Genomic DNA, 21,192 nt, shown 5'->3' with positions numbered 1-21,192 from the left:
ACCCCAGGATCAAGAGTTATGCTCTTATTCTAGCGACTGAGCCAACCAGGCGCCCCATTTGTGTATCTTCTTTATTGAGATCTTTTGTCCATTTTTATATTAGCTTGTTTATTTTCTCATTGTTGATGTTTGAAGAGTTTTTTTGTGTATTTTGGATAACATCTGATTATTAGATGGTTGTTTTACAAATATTTTCCCTCAGTCTGTGACTTGTCTTTCTATTCTCTTAGTAGTGTCTTTCTCAGATAGAAAGATTCCTTTTTTTTTTTTTAAGTTTTATTTATTTAAGTAATCTCTGTATGTGACATGGGGCTTGAACTCACGACCCGGAGATCAACATTTGCACACTCCTCCGAATGAGCCAGCCAGGATGATTCCAATTTTAACGAAGTCCAATTTATTCTTTAATGGATCATGTTTTTTTTTTTTTTAAAGATTTATTTTTTGACAGAGAGAGAGAGACAGCGAGAGAGGGAACACAAGCAGGGGGAGTGGGAGAGGGAGAAACAGGCTTCCCGCTGAGCAAGGAGCCCGATGTGGGGCTCGATCCCAGGACCCTGAGCTGAAGGCAGACGCTTAACAACTGAGCCACCCAGGTGCCCCTGGATCATGCTTTTTGATGTTTTATCTAAAAACCCTGCCAAACCCGAGGTCACCTAAATTTTCTCCTGAATTATTTCACATTTCTGCTCTATTACCAAAATGCCATAAAAAAAAGGATACTAACTGACACTCAAATCATCAGGACATGAGTATGCCCATTTCTTTGCTATCTGCACTCTAATGCCCATGTGGCCCTGAACACTCCCCTTTCTGCCTTCATTGTTCACATACCATTGCCCCACCCCTCCTCCAACGGTCTCCTTACCTCATCTACTGAGGCCTGGCTCTCCTCTGAGGAACAGCCTCATCCACAGTGCTCTCTAGGGGTCACTGTTCCCTCCCAGTCCTTTGTACCACTACGCTTAGAGAAGGAGTATCCTTGTGGCTCCTCATGGCCTCTCTGAGGTATCTACCTCCCTCCTATAGAACTCCCGGGCTTTCAGACTCTACCTACCACATGTACCAACCACTGCTGTTATCATCTCTAACGCTGCTCGTAACTTTCAGGGATTTCAATAGCTAGAGAGGCTTGCGACAGTTCCTTGACCTCATCTTCTCCCATGCTCTTGTCCTCTGGCCTCCCTCAGCCACACAAGCCCTGGTCACAGCCTCTGCCTCATCATCAGTACCCATGACCACAACTCTGAAACTGTAATTGCTCTCCACCTCCTACTTTTTTCACTCTGAGCACTCCCAACACCAGCAATCCTTTGATACTAAAGCTAAATAAATCCCATTGATCTTGCAGCGTTCATCATTCCTTTTATATAATCACTTCGCTACACATTAAAACTGCCTACCCCTCGCCTGTACCTATGCAGCTAAGGACAGGAGACGAAAAAGGTATATCCTTGCTGACTGGCATCATTCACCTCACACAGGCCCTTAGGACTTCCAGCTTTCCTACTACATATTTCCCCATTTCACTCCCTCTCCCACTCTCTGGTTTTGGTGTCAGGACACTCATGTCTCCTTAGCTTCTCTTGGCAGTGACAATCTCTTAGACGTCCCTTTGCTTTTGATGACCTTGACAGTGTGGAGGAGTACCGGTCAGGTTTTATACTGTAGAATGCCCTCTATTGGAATTTGATGTTTTCCTCATGATTACAGACTGAGAATATGGGCTTTGGGAAGATCACAAGTAGAGTGCCATTTTCACGGCTTCATATAAAAAATACATACTATCAACATAATTTATGACTGTTGATGGTGACCTTATCTGAGGTCTGTGCTTGTCAGGCTTCTCTATTGCAAAGTTACTGTTTTCTCCACTTTTTATACTCTGCTCTTCAGAAGAAAATCACTATGTGCAGTCTATACTTAAAGAGTGGGGAGTTAGGTTCCATCTCCCTTAGGGGGTAACATCCACATAAATTATTTGGCACTCTTCTGCATGAGACTTGTCTCTTCTGCCCCACTTATTTACTCAATTACTTATATCAGCATGGACACACAAACATTATTTTATACTTCGGGTTACTATCCCATACGACTTTATTTTGTTGTTCAAACTGTTCCATCTTTGGCCACTAGAGCTCTTTCAGTCGGTCCTTTGCCCCTTTGACAAACTCATCAGTGTGAGCTCTTCTCTTTAACTCAGTATGATTTATGATCCTATTTTATCTCCTTAGCTGAATTTTATCAGGTTTAATTCTTTCTTTCATTATTTTAGGGTTTGCTTAAGAGGTGAGAGCATACATCTTTCAATTTTCACAATTATCACAGTATTACATACACCACTTCCCACAGACTACAACAATCTTACAGTTCTCCCCCTTAGCTTTATACTCTTGTTGTCATTCTACTTGTACATATGTTCTTTTCCTCCCCCTCCATTATTATTTTCATGTAAACAGTTTTATCTTTTAAAGATATTTACTTAAGGAAAAAATCTTATATATTTACTCACATAGTTACTATTCCTAGCACTCTCCATTTCTTTTTGTAGAGTGATATTACCATTTTCTCTCCACTTGAAAGATTTCCTTTAATACTTCTTATAGTGTAGATCTGCTGGTAATAAATGCTTTTAATGTCTATGTCTAGAAAAATCTTTATTTCACCTCAGTTTTTAAAAGATATTCATTGGCTGCAGAAGTCTTGATTTTCTCCCCAAACTTAGTTACACATATATTAGAACTTGAAGTTGTCTCACTACTGCTATTTAATTTTTTTTTTTTTAAGATTTTATTTATTTATTTGACAGAGAGAGAGACAGCCAGAGAGGGAACACAAGCAGGGGGAGTGGGAGAGGGAGAAGCAGGCTTCCCGTTGAGCAGGGAGCCTGACGTGGGGCTCGATCCCAGGACCCTGAGATAATGACCCGAGCCAAGGGCAGATGCTTAATGACTGAGCCATCCAGGTGCACCGCTATTTCATTTTTTTAAAAAATTTCATTTCTGTCTCTATTCCTTCCAAACACCGCTACTCTTAACATATGAAATGTAGTTACAAAAACGGTTTTAATGACTTTCTGTGCTCTTCTATCTGTGTCAGTTCTGGTCTGCTGCAATGGATTGATTTTTCTCCTCATCATGGGTTGTACTTTCCTGCTCTTCTGCCTGCCTGATAAACCCTGACTTGGTATGTAAGTGCTTGTTGGCTGCTGGATATTTCTGTATTCCTGTAAATATTCTTGAGCTTTGTTCTGCAACACAAGTTACTTGGGGATCTCTTTGGGTTTTGTTTTTTAGACTGGTTAGGTGGGACTATAGCAGCATGTAGTCTAGGGGTAATTATTTCCCATCAGTGAAGCAAGACTCTTTTGAGTCTTCTTTTCAATATCCTGTGCATTACAAGGTTTTCCACTGTGGCTGACAGAAGCAGGCACTATTCCCAGCCTGTGTGTGAGTACCAAGCACTGTTTTCTTCAATCTAATATGGGTATACCCCTGACCTTGGGTAGATTCTTCACAAAGTTGCACCAGTCTCTGTTGAATGCTCAAGCGGACTCCACAGATTCCAGAATCTTCTATGAAGCTTTCTCCTCTCCTGTTCTCTGTCTTGTAAACTCTAGCCGACTTGGTCTCCTCAGACTCTCAACTCCTTCTCCTTAATTCAAGGAGGCCACTGTGTCCCACCTGGGTTCTTCCTCCCTGTACATGGCCTAAAACTCTCTCAGGACATAAAGCTGGGGCAATCACAGTGCTCACCTCAAGCCTTTCCCACCTTTGGAGATCACTGTTCTTCACTGTTTGATGTCCAGTGTCTTGCAAACCATTGTTTCACATATGCTAATTTTTGTTGTTGTTACTTTAGGCAAGGGTGGTGAATCTGCTACCTGTTATTCTATCTTGACAGGAAGCAGAATTTCCTGCTTGCCAAGTTTCCATCAATTACATTCACACTGCTAGTCCTCAGTGTGGTTTCTGACAAGCTGATGTCTCCCTCACTTTTTGCATGAAGATTCAAGGGCATGTGTTACTGGTTTTGTGTACCTCTCCAGCCATTCCTCCTCAGTCTCCTTTGCTGGTCTGCTACATCAACTGTTAACTACGGAATGAATGCCACAGGATGCAAGCTGAATCTTTTCTACTGTCTGTCTACGCCTACTTGACCTGGTGATCTTATCTAGATGCATAACTTTAATTTCTATTCTAAAAAGTCTCAATTTTACATCTTTGGCCTGATCCTAGATGGCCATACCCAACAGCCTATTCAACATACTCACTTGGATGTCTTCCCCCCACCCCATATTTATTTATTTATTTATTTGAGAGAGAGCGCATGAGCATGTGTGCAGAAGGGGAGAGGGGGAGGGAGAGGGAGACAGAATCTGAAGCAGACTCCATGCTGAGCATGGGGCCTGATGCGGGGCTAGATCTCAGGACCCTGAGGATCATGACCTGAGCCAAGAGTCGGAGGCTTAACTGACTGAATCACCCAGGCACCCTTCACTTGGATGTCTTAGTAGGCACTGCAAACTTAACATGTCTAAAACATACTAAAATGTTACCTCCTGATCTCCCACCTGCCACCCCCACACACCACTCTACTTGCAGTCTTCCCCATTTCAGGTAAGGTGAACTTGAATTTCATCATTCTAGTTGCTTATGCCAAAATCTTAGAGTCAACTCTCTCTCTCCCTCTCCCATATAGGCACTCCTTTTAAAATATATCCAGAATCCAACTACTTTTTCCCACCTCTACTGATACAGTTCTGGTCTAAGCTACCATTATGTCTGGCCTGGATTATTTCAACAGCCTTCTAAGTGGTTTTCCTCTGTCTGTCTTTGCCTCACTTGAAAATCTTTTCTCAACAAAGTAGCCAGAGTGATCCTATTAAAATACAAGTAAGACCATTTCACTTCTCTGCTCAAAACTCTCCTGTGGTTTGCCTGTCTCATCTATGTAAGAAAGCCAGAATTCTTATAAAGGCCTAATAAGGCACTATATAGTCTAGTCCCATTTCTTCACTGATCTACCTTTTTTTCTCCTGCTGTGTGCTCCCTGCACACTAGCTATGGGGGAATCCCCAAGTGCTCTTTGAATATACCAAAAATGCCTCTTCAGGGCCTTTCATGTGCTATTCTTTCTGACTGGAATGTTCTTCCCTTTGGTAACTCAGTATCACTCTCTTATCTTCTATGTTCAAATGTCACCTCAGTGAAGCCCTCTACAAGCACTGTTGTGAAATCAAACACTCTCCTGACTCCCTCCCTACCAGTCCCAGCACTTAAGACTCTATCATTTATTACATATTATTATTTTATTTTTTCTCTCTACCTTCTATGAGGGCAGGATTTTTTTTTTTTTTAAAGATTTTATTTATTTTTTTGACAGAGAGAGACACAGTCAGAGAGGGAACACAAGCAGGGGGAGTGGGAGAGGGAGAAGCAGACTTCCCGCGGAGCAAGGAGCCCGATGCGGGACTCGATCCCAGGACCCCGGGATCATGACCTGAGCCGAAGGCAGACGCTTAACCGACTGAGCCACTCAGGCGCCCCAAGGGCAGGATTTTTTTTTAAAGATTTTATTTATTTGAGAGAGAGACAGAGAAAGCACAAGCAGGGGGAGGGGCAGAGGGACAAGCAGACTCAATCCCAGGACCCTGAGATCATGACCTGAGCCAAAGACAATTAACCCAGTGAGCCACCCAGGCGCCCGAGGGCAGGAATTTTTGTCGGCAGACAGCACCTTGTGCCAGCACCTTGTATGGTGCCTACCACAGAGCAGGTATTTGAATCAACATTTGTTAAACAAATGAATGAAATTAGAGGGTTTTAAAAATTGTTTCAAAAGTGTTCCAAAATTAATCACCTCTATAAAAGTACTTAATTGCTCACCTGCACTGGAATCTTTGCAAGGAGATGAAAAACGTTCAGGAAAAAGAGCATCAAAATCCAATGCCACCCAGAAAGGGCCCCTACCTATGCATACCCATTATATTGGCCTCTGGAGCCCATTTTATAGCAAATCCAACTTATTTGGAAAAAAGTTAGGAAAAAAAAGTCCGGCAATAAGCCTGTAGTCATATATGGTAATTTAAAAACTTAAAAAGAATTGCTTCATGTACTATAAAAATCACCGTTTTAAAGTGTACAATTCAGTGTTCTTAGTGTATTCATAAAGCTGTACAACCATCATAACTGTCTAATTCCAGAACACTGTTATCCCTCCAAAAAGAATACCCACGTGTATTTTAGTTACTCCCTATTCCCTCTTCTCCTCAGTTCCTAAAAACCACTAATCTATCTTTATGGATCTGCCTGTTCTAGAGATTTCACATGCTGTTGATCCTCATTACCTGCAGATTCCTTAGTGTAAACTCACCTACTCATGCTAAAATTTGTAATCCCCAAATCAATAATCTTGGTGTTTCTGTGGTCATTCGTGGACATGTGCAGAGAGGCAAAAAGCCCAGGCTGATGTGCTGTCTAGTGTCCTAAGTGCAAGAAGGCTGTGACATGCCTTGCGGCGAGAACACGTCTGGTAAGCTTCGCTGAGGCATGAGTGTACTGGCTGGGCCTCCAACATCACTCAGTCAACAATATGCATGAAAATGGCTCTGAACACAAACACACATCAAGTAAGCTTAGGGACTGACCAGCTGACAAAAATGTGACCACAGGCTGGGGCGCCTGGGTGGCTCCGTCGGTTGAGAGCCGACTCTTGATTTTGGTTCAGGCTGTGATCTCAGGGTCATGGGACTGAACCCCGAGTTAGCTCTGCACTCAGCGCGGAGTCTGCTTGAGCTTCTCTCCCTCTGCTCCTCCCCCCCTGCAACATACTCTCTCTCAAATAAAATGAAATCTTAAAAAAACAATGTGACCACAGGCTTGCAGGAACCCAACCCTATATTTCCCCAAGAAGCAACATTTCAGCATTTGTTAATTCAGTATTTGTTGCTTTGCAAAACCTCATTACCATGAATGACAAAAACTGACTGCAAATGGAATCGTACAATATGTGATCTTTTGTGTAGGACTTCTTTAACGTAATGCTTTCAGGTTTAATGTTGTATGTATCTGTACTTCATTACTTTTATTATAACTAAATAATATTCCATTGCATTGATATACCACTTTCGTTCACTCATTCCTCAGATGATGGACATCTGGATTATTTCTACCTTTTGACTATTATGAATAATGCTGTTTTGAACATCTGTGTACAAGTTTTTGTGTGGATGTATGCTTTTAATTCTCCTGGGTATATATCTAGCAGTGAAATTACTAGGTTATGGTAACTCAACGTTAACTTTTAGAGGAATTGTCCAATTGTTTTCCATGTGCTGCATGCACCATTTTACATTTCCACTAGCAATGTATGAGGGTTCCAATTTCTTCACATTCTCACTAACACTTATTATTGTCCATCATTTTTTTAAAGATTTTATTTATTTATTTGACAGAGAGAGACACAGCGAGAGAGGGAACACAAGCAGGGGGAGTGGGAGAGGGAGAAGCAGGCCTCCTGCCGAGCAGGGAGCCCGACACGGGGCTCGATCCCAGGACCCTGGGATCATGACCTGAGTTGAAGGCAGCCACTTAACCGACTGAGCCACCCAGGCGCATCTATTGTCCATCTTTTTGATTATAGTCATTTTTGAAGGTGTGAAGTAGTATCTTTTTGGGGCTTTGATTTGCATTTCTTTAATAATGAATGATATTGAGCCATATGTGGTAATTTAAAAGAAGTAGAAGGAAAAAGAAAGAAAAAGACAGAAGGAAAAAGAACAAATGAACTCCTAAACTCTCCACCTCTGCTGCTGAAATATCTAATTGTTTAAAGTCTACTAACCCCACCTGTTAACTCAGGACCCTCACTCTTCTGTTTGAATGTGAGCTTTACCATTACCGTCTACACAGCTTTCTCAGATATATGATCTTGTTTTCCTCTCCTGTGTACCCAAGCAGTACAGAGGCCAAGGTTCAAAGCTGACAATCTGAAGAGTACATCTAGATATCCTTTGCAGAAAAGTGAGCAAAGTCTTACTCATGTGCAAAATTTAAAACCATATAGCTTACTAAAAATCTACAAACTCTTTACCTAACACATTCAACTCAGTAACCCAGGAGCAAATAATTTTTGCAGAGACTAGGTTATATCAACTTTGTATCCTAAATTTTTGCCTAGTGGCTGGCACAAGCAGATTCTAAATAAATGTTCTGAAGAAATGTATTTTTCTAAAAATAAGGCTGGTGGGGCGCCTGGGTGGCTCAGTTGGTTAAGCAACTGCCTTCGGCTCAGGTCATGATCCTGGAGTCCCGGGATCGAGTCCCGCATAGGGCTCCCTGCTCAGCAGGGAGTCTGCTTCTCCCTCTCCTTCTCCCCCCTCTTGTGCTCTCTCTCTCTCTCAAATAAATAAATAAATAAAATCTTAAAAAAATAAAAATAAAAATAAGGCTGGTGTTTAATTGTTCTTACCCTCAAGGGATTTTCATTGAGGTACGGAGGCTCTCCTTCTACCATCTCAATAGCCATGATACCCAGAGACCATATGTCCACTTTAGGGCCATAAGCTTTCCGTGTAACCACCTCTGGTGCCATCCAGTATGGCGTTCCAACCATGGTACTTCGCTTGCTCTGCTCAGGGGTGATCTGGGCGCAGAACCCAAAGTCGGCTATAAAACAAAACAAAACATATCTACAGTTAATGGTGTCCATGGATAGTTTCATCTTAGAGTTCATGATAAATGACTTAATTACATTTGACTATTCAGCCTCTTCCTTTTTAAGACTGAATTTAAGAAGTAATCCAGGGGCACCTGGCTATTGAAGAGTCCATAGAGCATGTGCCTCTTGATCTCAGGATCATGTTCTCCCACGTTGGGCATAGAGATTAAAAAAAAAAAAAGTAAACCAGAATGGGTTTGTAGAATGGGTTTACAATGTACAATGTAGAATGTAGAATGGGTTTACAAATATTTTGATGATGTTATATACTCTCACTTTGTTTACTTTTACTTCCCATAAGCAAAGGGCAAATTATCAGGTCTTTTATTCTAAATAATTATCCTAAAATTTTTAATAAAGTTGAAAAAGGTCTAAAAGAAAAAGTTACCAAAGGTGAGCACCAAAACTAAATTCTGTAAATCAGGTAAAAACGCCAGGAAGGGGAACTATTTCTGAAGAAAATAAACAGAAGCTAGAATCACTAAGTATCTGACTTAGTGGACAGCCCTTTTTGAAAAAGACCAGCCTTCACTGCAACTGTACCTAACAAGGTCCTCGCCAGCATTACTCTACCCCAACCACCTCATTTTGTAACCCAGCAGAAAGCCTGGGTTAGCACTCAGTGTTAATTTAGTGGGATCTTTGGGATGAGAATCTAGAATTTTTTCCTCCCTTCTACAGACCGACCCACTCTACTTCAAACATAACTTACTGTTAACATTTAGGTTTGTAAGCTTTGGACTTTTTGTTATGAATTTATATAGGTACAAATATTACCTGTGAACTGCATGGTTTATTTAGCCTAGTTAGGATACTCTGTAAACTGTTTTTTTAAAAAAAGTAAACTCTACCCCCAACATGGGGCTTGAACTCACCACTCTGAGATCAAGAGTCACATGCTCTACCAACTGAGCCAGCCAAGTGCTCCAGTAAATTGCTTCTTAAAATTTATTTTCAGAGATTTTTCCATAGTTGTAGATTGATCTACTTCATTACTATAACCACACAGTATTATAAAATAACAAAATTATAATTTATTTTACCATTCCCATACTGCTAGACATTTAAGGTACTTTTTGTTGTTGTTAACAATGTTGCAGAGAACAACTTTGTATTTATTGTTGTGCATATGTTCAGTAATTTTATCCAAGAGAATACTAAAAGAGCAATTGTTCAGTCAAATTATAATATTTATAGCTAAAATGGGTACTTGTAACAAACCAGGTTACTATTCCAAGTATCTTGTAGGAATTAACATACCTAAGCCTCATGAAAACTTTGAGATAGGTACATTTATTAATATTATTCTCATTTTACAAATTGGGAAACTAAGGCATACATATTTTTATATAACTTATCCAAGACCATTCATCTAGTATGTGGAAGAGCCAGGATAAAATATTATCCAAAAGTCCAATCAGCTTACATGTGTATCCACCAAAAAAGTATGAGAATGTCCATTTCTATTTTGCCTGCTGATTAAGATTAGTAATCATATTTTTGACCATCTGGTAGAACCCCTTCCTTGTGGTTGATTAATTCCTGGAAGAAATATCTTAAAAAAGAGATACTGAAAAAGGAGTCAAACACGCCAGCAGAACAGAAGGAAAAAATTTTGATCTCTTGATCCAAGAAATGCCTTGAATTTTGCATAGCTGGAGGAATCTCAATAGAAGTTCTTCTTGATTCCTCTAGAGGGCATGGTTGAAACTGACAGATTACAGCCAGCAGAGAAAAAGGAAGTCTATGACTTTTCCCCCCATGATTCTATCATGTCTGATAGAGAAGATAATTAGGAAAAGAAGTTTTGTTCCTTGTCATCTCTCAGGTCAGGGTCATAGAGCCCTCCCCTAATTAGGCCATGCTCTACCAAATCCTAAGAAAGCTGAACAGCATAATGGTTTACCCTAACAGACAACAGAGATAAATTCAAGTTTATCTTTGGAAGACAGCACCAAGATGATGACAGTCCCAGGCACTGTTCCTCAGTGCTTTACATTTTTAATCCTCAGAAGAACTCTCTGAGACAGTTACTATTATTTTCCTTACCGTCTAATTGAGAAAATAAATAGAGATTAAATAACTCACCCCAAATTATTCAGCAAGTAGTAGCTGATCTGCTATTTAAACCCAAGCTGTCCAGTTGAGAGTCCATATTCTTTACCATTTTCTCCCTCCCCCTCCATATATTAAGTCATAAAAATATTAATTGGTTTCTTTTTACTTAAACAAAAGCCAGAATTATAATAACAAATAAATGTTATTTCCTCATTTGTTACTTACTAAGTTTAACCGATCCTTCCATCCCCAAAAGCACGTTGTCACTTTTGATATCTCTGTGGATCACTTGATTGGCATGTAAAAACTCCAATGCCTGTAAACACTAAACAAGAAAAACACCTATTAATGAAACAGTCCCTGAAAAGTCTAAGGGAAGTTATAATCAGTACTTATGGCCTGAGCACTGCTTCAGAATTCTTATCTAGCCCTTGAAAAGTAGGTAAGAACCTGGGAGGTCCAGTTCCATCCAGCTGTTTACTGATGTGATGTTAAGATGTTTTCCTCATTTCTTTTAGAGTGGATTTTACATAAAGCTATATCCACAACCTAGACACCACTGATGAAAGAGTAACTCTCCTCTTATGCCATGTTTCAGAAAGCATGGAGTCAGAAGTGAGGAAAAACTCTGCCCCTTCCTTAAATACAAGAATAAGATTAGAGTTTTAAGATCTGCTTGTCCCTATGTTTTTGAATATAAATTGAATATAAAATGTAAACTTGGAAAAAGTTGTGTTTTTATTTCTTACCCCCACTAGAGGAAAACAACAAAATAAAGACCGTACATTATGAATAACAACTAAAAATCTCATTTAAAATATTCTACTATTCATTCAAGGAAAAAAACAGATAAACTGTGTATTACTGTACTACATTTACCAAGCATTTTTTTTAAAGATTTTATTTATTTGTCAGAGAGAGAGAGCACAAGCAAGGGGAGCGGCAGGCAGAGAGAAGCAGGGACTTCTCAATGTGGGACTCGGTCCCAGGACCTTGAGATCATGACCTGAGCTGAAGGCAGATGCTTAACCAACTGAGCCACCCAGGCATCCTGCATTTACCAAGCATTTAAGCAGATTCTTGAGAAGAACAAATCCTCCCCAAAACACTTGTACAATAGAAGCAAGTTTGTCATAATTCGAGGAACTCCTAAAATAATTTTTAAAATAATTACAAAAAGAAATTAGAGAAACAAATTAAGTATGGATACATTCTTAAGTTTTTGTCAGTTTTTAAGTGATCACTCTATGTTAGAGATATCATATTATTAAAATACCATATTCATAATTATTAAAGAGTTCTTATTTCCTCCCCTCCTGAAATAACCAAAGGGGCTACCCCTTCAGTGGAGCATAATTAACTCAGAATTAAAATTTTCAGTTTTAGCTTAGACTTAGGCAATTTGGCAGAATTCTACTGGCTTAAGCAACAGTATGTCTAAAAATTCAACAACCAGCTTTTCACCTTTGAGGAGCTTAATAAAGCCAGAAGCAGACTTAAGGTGAACATGTGTCCTGCTTGGTGTGAGATAGTCCTTGTTTCCACTGCTGAGTGGCACTCCCTTTAACTCTTAAAAGTACCCTGTTGGGATGATAAATTTTAATGATCACCTCACTGAAAGTTACCTGTGAGCTGGGCTCTTCAAAAATCCATGCTCCATTCCAGAATTATCTTACACATGAAGGAAAGGGTTTAAACTCTCATGTAGGATAAAATGGTATGGAGACAACTTGCAGAGAATATGTAGAGAAAGTATCTCACATAGTAAAAATCACCTGTGCTAACCCCCCCCCCCCTTTTTTTAACCTCCTGCTAACTACACATTGCTATAACTTACCGGAAAGGGAATAAACTCACCTCTCTGCAAACAGCAGCAATCTGTGCTTCATCCATGCAGGTTTCTGTTACAACATCAGTAAGGGATCCCCCAGCAAGGTACTCCATTACCACAAACAGTTCATCTCCCATCAGGTAACTAAAAAACCATGACAAACACACAAAATACACTCACATTTTTACTTTCACACCACTCCGCTGAAGAATTCAAATGTCAGACACCCTAATCGTGAAACTAGAAAGCTGGAAGCCACGAGGACCAGGAAGAAAACTGGCAAGCTGCAATGCAACAGCGCAGAAAAGTAACTGACGGTCATTAGGACTTTCCTGAGTGACTTCAAAGTTGCCCCACAATTGTAACTTGATGGTTTCAATTAAACTAACGCTGTAAGGTAGGAATCATTCGTCCTGTTTTACAGATGAAGAGATGGCTAGTAAGTGACAGGACCAGAATTGGAAGCCAAGTGTAACGGATTCCAAAGCCCACACACCATGCGAAACTGAAGTGACATAGTATTTTTAAAAGCAGGGAAATATACCTGGAAAGTTGATTTTTACGAACCTGGCCCCTATTACTAAAGCTAAAATCTTTTAAAAATGTGTTATCTTTTTCCTATTCTAAACACATTTAAATGTAGAAATAAGAAAGTCACCTATAATCTTCTATCTCCAATACAACCACTATTTTAATTTTCATTTATTTTTCTATTCTTCTTTCATTCGCACATATGTAATTGCTTAAGAATCCCCATATAATTGTAGAATATACAATTTTCTATTCTGCTCTTTGTTCTGTTACTTAACACCAATGCCTAAATTAAATGAGGTTTTGACAGACAAATTATTTTTGCCCATGAAAGACAGCATTTGAAATAGAAACTGATCTAAAAGTTTAAAAACCATGCAGCCAGGCACCGCTGTCAATCAACACATGAATCACAGTTCATTTCCTTAATGTTTCTGCGTCTGATCATTTATAATTAATATAAGCACCAGCAGCAATGTCCTTCATTTAACTGCTTTCCCTCACTTGCCAGGTGATACAGATGTAGAAAAAGGCCTGCTAAACTGCAATATGCCTTTTTTTTTTTAAAAAGATTTATTTATTTGCATGAGAGAGAACACGTGGGAGTTGGGGGGGTGGAGGGTGGAGCGTAGAGGGAGGGGCAGAAGGGGGAGGGAGAGAATCCCAAGCACACTCCCGCACTGAGCATGGAGCCCAAGGCCTGGCTCCACCTGGGCTTGTTCCCATGACCCTGAGATCATGACCTGAGCAGAAACCAAGAGTAGGACGCTTAACCAACTCAACCACTCAGGTACCCCTGCAATGCGCTATTTTTACTTTTATCTCTCCTCCTCCTTCAAGCTTACTTTTCAACATGACATCCTACTCTGGTCTAATGCAAGTGCTTGAGCTAGCCCCCAAAACACGAGACTTAAAATTTCTACATTTTTTCCTACTGTTTAAGAAATATTCATATTTACCTGTCCAAGAAGTTAACTATGTTGGGATTCTTTAATTCTTTCATCACCAGAATCTCATTAATGATTAATTCCTTCTTTGGCTGTTTCTGTAAATTAATCTGTTTGATAGCAACCTATGATGGAAACAGAAATAAAAAAAATCAGAACAAGTCTCCTAATTCTCTGAGAAAATTACCAACACCAATCAGGTAATAATTTAATTTATTGTATATCTATTGTATTATACAATGAGACTGTAACTTATAGGTAGTACTTTTACTTCCACACTGCCTATGCATAATGTTTTGTAATACACAGAGCCTAATTACTTTTAGATTTCTCCCGAAGCTGATTAACCAACCCAAGGTCATACCAATGCCAGGAATTAATCCTCTTTTCATTCCAAGCTGGGAAAATAATTTTTTAAATATTTGCTTATTTATGAAACTCAGTGCATAATTCTTTCTTTTTTTCCCCTATTAAGAAAAGTGCTATAAAATACAGAGTAATTCTTTTAACATATTCAACTGAAAAAAAGATTCCTCTTGATTATTCACAGGTTTATCTAGTTTCCTCCTATACTAAAAGCTAATGGTAACCCCCAGAAGTATGAAAAAGTAGCTACCTCCTGTCCCAATGCCACATCAGTAGCAGTGAAAACTGTACCAGAAGCCCTAGAGGGGGAAAAAAGACACAACCAGATTTAGGTTTCTAAATCACTATCATTTATATAGCTAAAGACTTTATAATTAGAACAACTGGACAAAGATTAAAGAACATTTATGACTTAACATTTTTAAACAGGAGTAAAAGCAAACATAAAAGGGGAAAAAATAAGAGAAAGGCAATACTTGTGGCCAAAACCTATGTTAGAAATTTATCATAAATATCATACCCACAAAAATGTAGGAAAAAGATAAAGGAAAGAAAAAAGTAATATATACTCATGGATCCACTTCCCTGCTTAAGAAACAAAAACCAACAAATAAATTTGAAGTCCTTGCATGAGCTTTCCAAAGGCATCTTTCTGTCCTCCCAAAAGTAACTGGTATTTGGTGTTTATTCTGTAGTTGATGTGCATCCTCTCCATGCATCTGTCTACACTTTATCAAGGGCATAGGTGTGTATCACTATAAACTATATTCAACATAAGTTTTAAACTTCTTATAAGTGGTTTTATTTTATGTATTTTTCTGCAATTTGCTTTTTAATTTTTTAAATTTATTTTTTATTTTATGTTTTGAGATTTGCTTTAATTCAACACTGGATTTAGGATAGGTCTTATACTTGTTCACTCATTATTATTATTGATATTATTCAATATATTATAATTTATCCATTACCTTGCTCAAGAATATTAAGAGGATTTTGAATTTTTGTTATTAAACCAGTTATGCAACAAAATTTAGATTTTTTTTTGAGAGGTAGAGGTGGAGGGAGAGGGAGAGAGAGAATCTTAAGCAGACTCCACACCCAGCGTGGAGCCCCATAAGGGGCTAATCTCACAACCCTGAGATCATGACCTGAGCGGAAATCAAGAGTCGGACACTTAACTGACTGAGCCACCCAGGAACCCTACTAAATTTAGTTTTTGGAACGAAATTCATAAAGAAGTTTTCAAAAAAGACTCAAGCTCTTCTTCTAAATTCACAGAATACTTTCCAGAGATTAATAACATTAAAAATTCAAGATGTTCATTTGCTCCCAGGCAGAAACAAAGTTAAGTGTAGTTTAAAAATACAAATTACTGGACAAAATCAGATTAGGAGACTCAAAACTCAATACTCAATGATGTGATTAAATACATACTTTTATTGCCTATCATTTTGTAGTAAATGTTCTTATTGTCTTTTAAATACATTTGGTGGTCAATTTTTCCATCTAATCTCTTAACCACCAGTGGGAAATAACATTTAAGAAAAAACAATGTACAGTCATTGCTCAACAGTACAGCTTTGTAACAGCATGTAGAAATAAATGCATTACTTATTTACACAAATCCAAGAATACCATGCATAGAATGCTCTAAGTGCTCAATGTCAACAGGCAGAAGAGAGATACCATACTATACACCCAGGAATTATCATATACTGTTTAACAGAGTCACAAATACTTACCCTTGCCCAATTTTTTCATATCTTGTGTATTTTTTCTTAGGGTCACCTATGCTCACAATAGTTCCTATTTTAAACAAAAAACAACAAAAAGTTGGAAGCTCAGTAAAGCATTTTAAAGTTGTAAACTAATCTCATTCCTTTTAATAAACTCTACTGATTTTAGAATGTTGGTTTTCAAACACAACTTTCAAAAATCATGTATGTTTCAAACACAGAACACTAATGAAACTTAATAGGAAAGTTATCAGAAACAAGAAGACATATTATTTCCATGAGGTTGGACCTCCTAGCTAATGTCTTAATTATCGTCTCACTTTCTCAAAAATAAACACATTTTAAAATGACCAACTGTGTTAGTCTGAGAATAAGGGGGTTCTCAGGATGTGGGATGTTCAGTCTTAATTGGGAAATTTCTGGGGAAGGATGGGCTGGTCATTCTACTTTTCATACTCCACTGAAATGTATTAAACTAATGGTAAGTTATGAAACTACTTATTATCAGAAATAATAATATAAATGATATCCAGATGAATAACCCTAAATGGCTTTTCTGACTCTTCCCATATACCTTCTATCTTCCAATATATTTAGGAAACCACTTATTTCTATAAAGATTACTCTACTTTAGTATGAACTAATCATACATCTGTTTTAGGAAAGTTCACAAAGTCATAACAAGAAACAGTTTTATAATTAGGATTTGGACATAAAACTATAACAATATATTCTTATTACCACTAAGTCAAAACATGAGAAAAACCACACTAACTTTTCACTTGCTCAAGGTAAAAGGAGATATCCACATTAAGGAAGCTCACATTTATATAAGTACCCAATCTCAGGTCTACGGCCACTTTAGCTATAGTATTTCTCCTTGATCCCTGATCCCTCTATGTCAGTGTTCTTTATAACTACAGTTGCTGTAGACTTGTAATAGACTGGTAATTAGACATTATTGCTCCCCTCTCCCTGGCACTGTGTACACTATTTCCAACGGTTGATTCAGGCCAATGACAGTTAACTGATGAAAAGGGAGAAGAGAAAAAAAAAATACATTTAATGTTTACACATATAGCTATATAGGAAGGCCATATTGTTTACTTATTTGGGAATATTTTATATTCTCATATTGAGAAACTATAAGTATGTATAAATATATACAAACTTCCTTTGACAAGGTTTCCAACCATGACCCTTAGATTTGGCCCTTTGGGAAAAAGTATTGTTCCCGAAGGTACCGATCACTGCAGACATTACTCAATAGTCAACACATAATAAACAAGCAAATCAGAGTATGATTTTGGCTTCACCAGAGTTTAACTGAAGCTATTGTTCCTAGAAGGAAACAATTTATTATTTATGTCTTAAGCCAAAACATAAGGTATAAATTAAAATCCACCTGAGCCAAATGTGTCAAGAGCTATTAGCAATTAAAGAATAATGTAAAATGTAGGTAACATACTTAATTTCTCCATAATCTCTTCATCTGTCATTTTGGTCTTCTTTTTCTGTTTGTCAGAAGACTTGGCACCGCTATCAACATTAGAATCACCAACTGGTGCAGGGATAGGGTCAATTACAGATCGTGTATAAATCTGCAGAGAGACAGTTAATTACTGAGATCCGAGGAAAAATATTTTTAGGTATTCTTACTGGTACACTATTCAGTTCTTTGATTTTTTTTTTTTTTAAGATTTTTATTTATTTATTTGACAGTGAGAGATACAGTGAGAGAGAGAACACAAGCAGGGGGAGTGGGAGAGGGAGAAGCAGACTTCCCACTGAGCAAGGAGCCCGACGCGGGGCTCGATCCCAGGACCCTGGGATCAAGACCTGAGCCGAAGGCAGATGCTTAACGACTGAGCCACCCAGGCACCCCAGTTCTTTGATTTTTAATCAAAACTAGTTTATTCCAGTGTTCTAAAGAATAATATTTTCAGACTTGTCTTAATAAAAGACTTTTAACTAAGACAAATAAATGTTGAACACTTTTGACACGTGATGTATAGATTTTAAAAGTCAGTCTAACAAAATAGCAGATCTATGAATGAAATTTAAGTGTAACCAGATCTAAAATGATATGCTAGCAATGAAGCAAAAAGGTACAAATTTAAAAATCATGTTCTTACTACAGAAGAGAAATAAAGAGAAAAAATTACGGAAACCAAGATGCTGAATTAACTATTAATTCTCATAAAAACTTCTACCCAAAGTTGATTTCTACCATTTCATTTTATTTTTTTAAATTTTTATTTAAATTCAATTAACATATAATGTATTATTGGTTTCAGAGGTAGAGGTTAGTGAATCATCAGTCTTATATAATCCCCCTTGTTCTACCGTTTCATTTTAAACAGCCAATTCTAGGAGGTAAAGCAAGAAAACAGAGCCCTCTCTCGTTAGATCAGGACCCGGCAGCAGTCCTCAGAGCCCTTCCTGCTGATTGTACCAGCACTTCACCGTGCAGCATCCCGCCCCGCCTTCCCCTGTACTAGTACAGGGAGAAAGGACTCTTTCTGTCTCTAAGGTCATTATTTTTTCAATTTTCCCCTATCTGCTTGGGAATTTCACTCTCAGCAGCCTCCTGCATGACACCAAGGCTTTAAGAGAAATGTAAAATGGGAGATTATATACACAATTTGTTAGGTAAGAAGTAAGATTTAAGTTTTAGATAATAGTAGTTGAGATTGAGATAGAGAAAGCCAGAGAAATAGATGGATTCTCTGGAAGACAAGGTGTAACACAGAAAGGAAAAACAATGAGGTAACTATTTTACCTTTTAAGGAAGTCATTTAATTTTAATTTTCAAAAAAAATAGTTTTTTGATGAATGATTTTTAGGTAGAGTTCTCCTCGTCAAATTTCCTCATACTGAGACCTTTTGAAAATTAATGGCAGTCAAATACAGACTGCTGTTTTTTAAAAACACACATGCCCAGACACCCAGAGTCCAATTACTCAGACACGCACTGATTTTGTATGATCCGGTCGTGGGGCAATAACAGGGGGAGCAGCCTCTTCATCATCATCATCTTCCTCTGTTACTACTGCTGATGTTTCTGATCCCTTGGTACTCAGCTGCATTAATCACATGAGCAAAGCAAGGAAGACAAGTCAGATACAACAATATGTTAAAATAGGACTCTCTTTTCTTGACATACTTGAAAAAATGTATTTCTTTAATAGCTCATTTCAAAACGATAAAACCTCAATGGTTCTAATCTAATCACTTAAAAAGTAAAGGCAATTCTATAACTTATACAAAAGTTTATGAAATAAATGTTTATAGCAAGTATCAAGTTTTCTTAATAGAAAATCTATACATTTTATATGGAGAATTTTATGTCCCTTAAACAAGCCCTAAAAGGAAACAATCACTTTATTTGTTAAAACCAAAAACAAAGATCCTCTAGGATTTGTATAAGTCAGAGTCATTTTCGGTCATTTAAGACAGCTAGATTCACCATCAAAAATGGTGGCTGATAAAATAAAAGAAGACGTTAACCTTTATAAAGAGCTTATTGCATGCCAGGTGTATGCTAGGTAGGTACTTTACATATTACCACCTTTTGTCTTCATATAACTCAAGAAGGCTATTTCTTCCTAATTGAGGAAACTGTTTACTTAATATGGCTTCCTTATTTGCTTAATCAAGTGGCCAACTTAAAATATATTAAGTAGTTATTTATTTTGATGGCTGTAATTTATTTTAGACAGTTAAATAAAAACTGAGATTTGTTTTGGGTAACTTAAGTTAGAACAAGAGCTGTAAGAAGTAATAAATTAACTTACTGCTGGTGTTCCAGAAGGGAAGCCATCTTTCTCTGAATACAAAACAGAAAATAATGCTAAGTCAACAACTCAAAAAATAAAACAACTTCTATATAGTAAAGGGAAGAAAAAAAATAATAAATGGAAGAAAATACAAAGCAGAGCAAGTAAAATATTCTTAGACTGATTTCGTTTTAAGATGAAGTAAACCTTGAGAAAAATGACAATATCAGTATTCAAATATGAATTTATAAAAGATGTGCTAACAAATCTCAAATCTTAATGGAACTCTGTAAATTTACTAAAAATCATTGACTTGTATGCTTCAAATGGGTGAATTTTATAGCATGTGAACTATAATAAAGCTATTAAAACAATTGTAACTATACTTCTCAATGTGTATTTATTAAAACAAAACAGAAGTTATTCATAGTAATACTTTCTCCAGAAAACTGTCTATTGAGAAATTTAAAGCAATTACTCAAACAATAGCAATTGTGCAAAGGAAAATTCTTGACATAAATTTTGATCAATAAGACAGCATATTCCTGAAGGCAAAACACAGTTCATGAAGACTAACTGTCAAAACATTCATTCTGGAGTTTAGAAGAGCAAGTTTTGTTTTTTTTTACTTTTCAAAAGGCCCAGAGACTTTTATATTTTTTATACATATATATAATATCTAACAATATGTGCTAAATAATATTAATATAATTATGTAATTACAATATACTATATTAATATTTAACATATATTATACATTAATATAACATAAAACATACTTATATTTGTTATTTGTGTAAGTATATAATATAAATGTAAGTATTTATATAAATAAATACATATTCACAAATATTATATTAAAGGTATATATTTAACATAACTTTAACATATATATAACATAAAAAATAGGGTGAAAAGAACATACCATTTTCTGGTCAAACACTGATTTAAAAAAATACTAATTTACACAAACTTACTGACACAAAAGTTCTAGGGACAAGTCTGACCTTTTGCTAAGGATGTAAAGGTCAGTATCTAAGTAAAAAAGTCAAGATCATTTGGCCAAGTGGTCTCTATTTTTTCCTTGAGCACAGCCCTTATTTCTTTGAAAACGTAATCAAATTAAATATAGTTAATTAAAACTACATGTATGATTTTAAGGGTCAGAGAAACATAAAGACACCCTGGGGATGTAATTAGCAAAATCCACTGAAGGAAACAGG

General features: G+C 37.3%; 1 protein-coding gene across 1 annotated transcript in view; it reads right to left on the bottom strand.

Annotated features, from left to right (window-relative positions):
* The window catches only part of PAK2 (p21 (RAC1) activated kinase 2), an 85,537-nt gene that overhangs the window by 7,459 nt on the left and 56,886 nt on the right, over positions 1-21,192 (bottom strand). The window contains exons 5-13 of the mRNA XM_045903101.3: positions 19,988-20,019; positions 19,166-19,273; positions 17,659-17,791; positions 16,197-16,260; positions 14,705-14,753; positions 14,101-14,213; positions 12,637-12,754; positions 11,005-11,104; positions 8,473-8,669 (exon numbers count right to left, since the gene is read on the bottom strand). Of these exons, the coding sequence (XP_045759057.1) occupies positions 8,473-8,669; positions 11,005-11,104; positions 12,637-12,754; positions 14,101-14,213; positions 14,705-14,753; positions 16,197-16,260; positions 17,659-17,791; positions 19,166-19,273; positions 19,988-20,019 (914 nt within the window). The remainder of the gene's footprint in view (positions 1-8,472; positions 8,670-11,004; positions 11,105-12,636; positions 12,755-14,100; positions 14,214-14,704; positions 14,754-16,196; positions 16,261-17,658; positions 17,792-19,165; positions 19,274-19,987; positions 20,020-21,192) is intronic.

Source organism: Mirounga angustirostris, unplaced genomic scaffold, assembly GCF_029215605.1.
Source record: "Mirounga angustirostris isolate CCGP_5_RB_7025 unplaced genomic scaffold, mMirAng1.0.hap1 SCAF_1, whole genome shotgun sequence".
In the NCBI taxonomy this organism is placed as follows: domain Eukaryota; kingdom Metazoa; phylum Chordata; class Mammalia; order Carnivora; family Phocidae; genus Mirounga; species Mirounga angustirostris.
The sequence above is the reverse complement of the archived record's forward strand: the minus strand, read 5'-3'. Positions and strand labels throughout refer to the sequence as shown.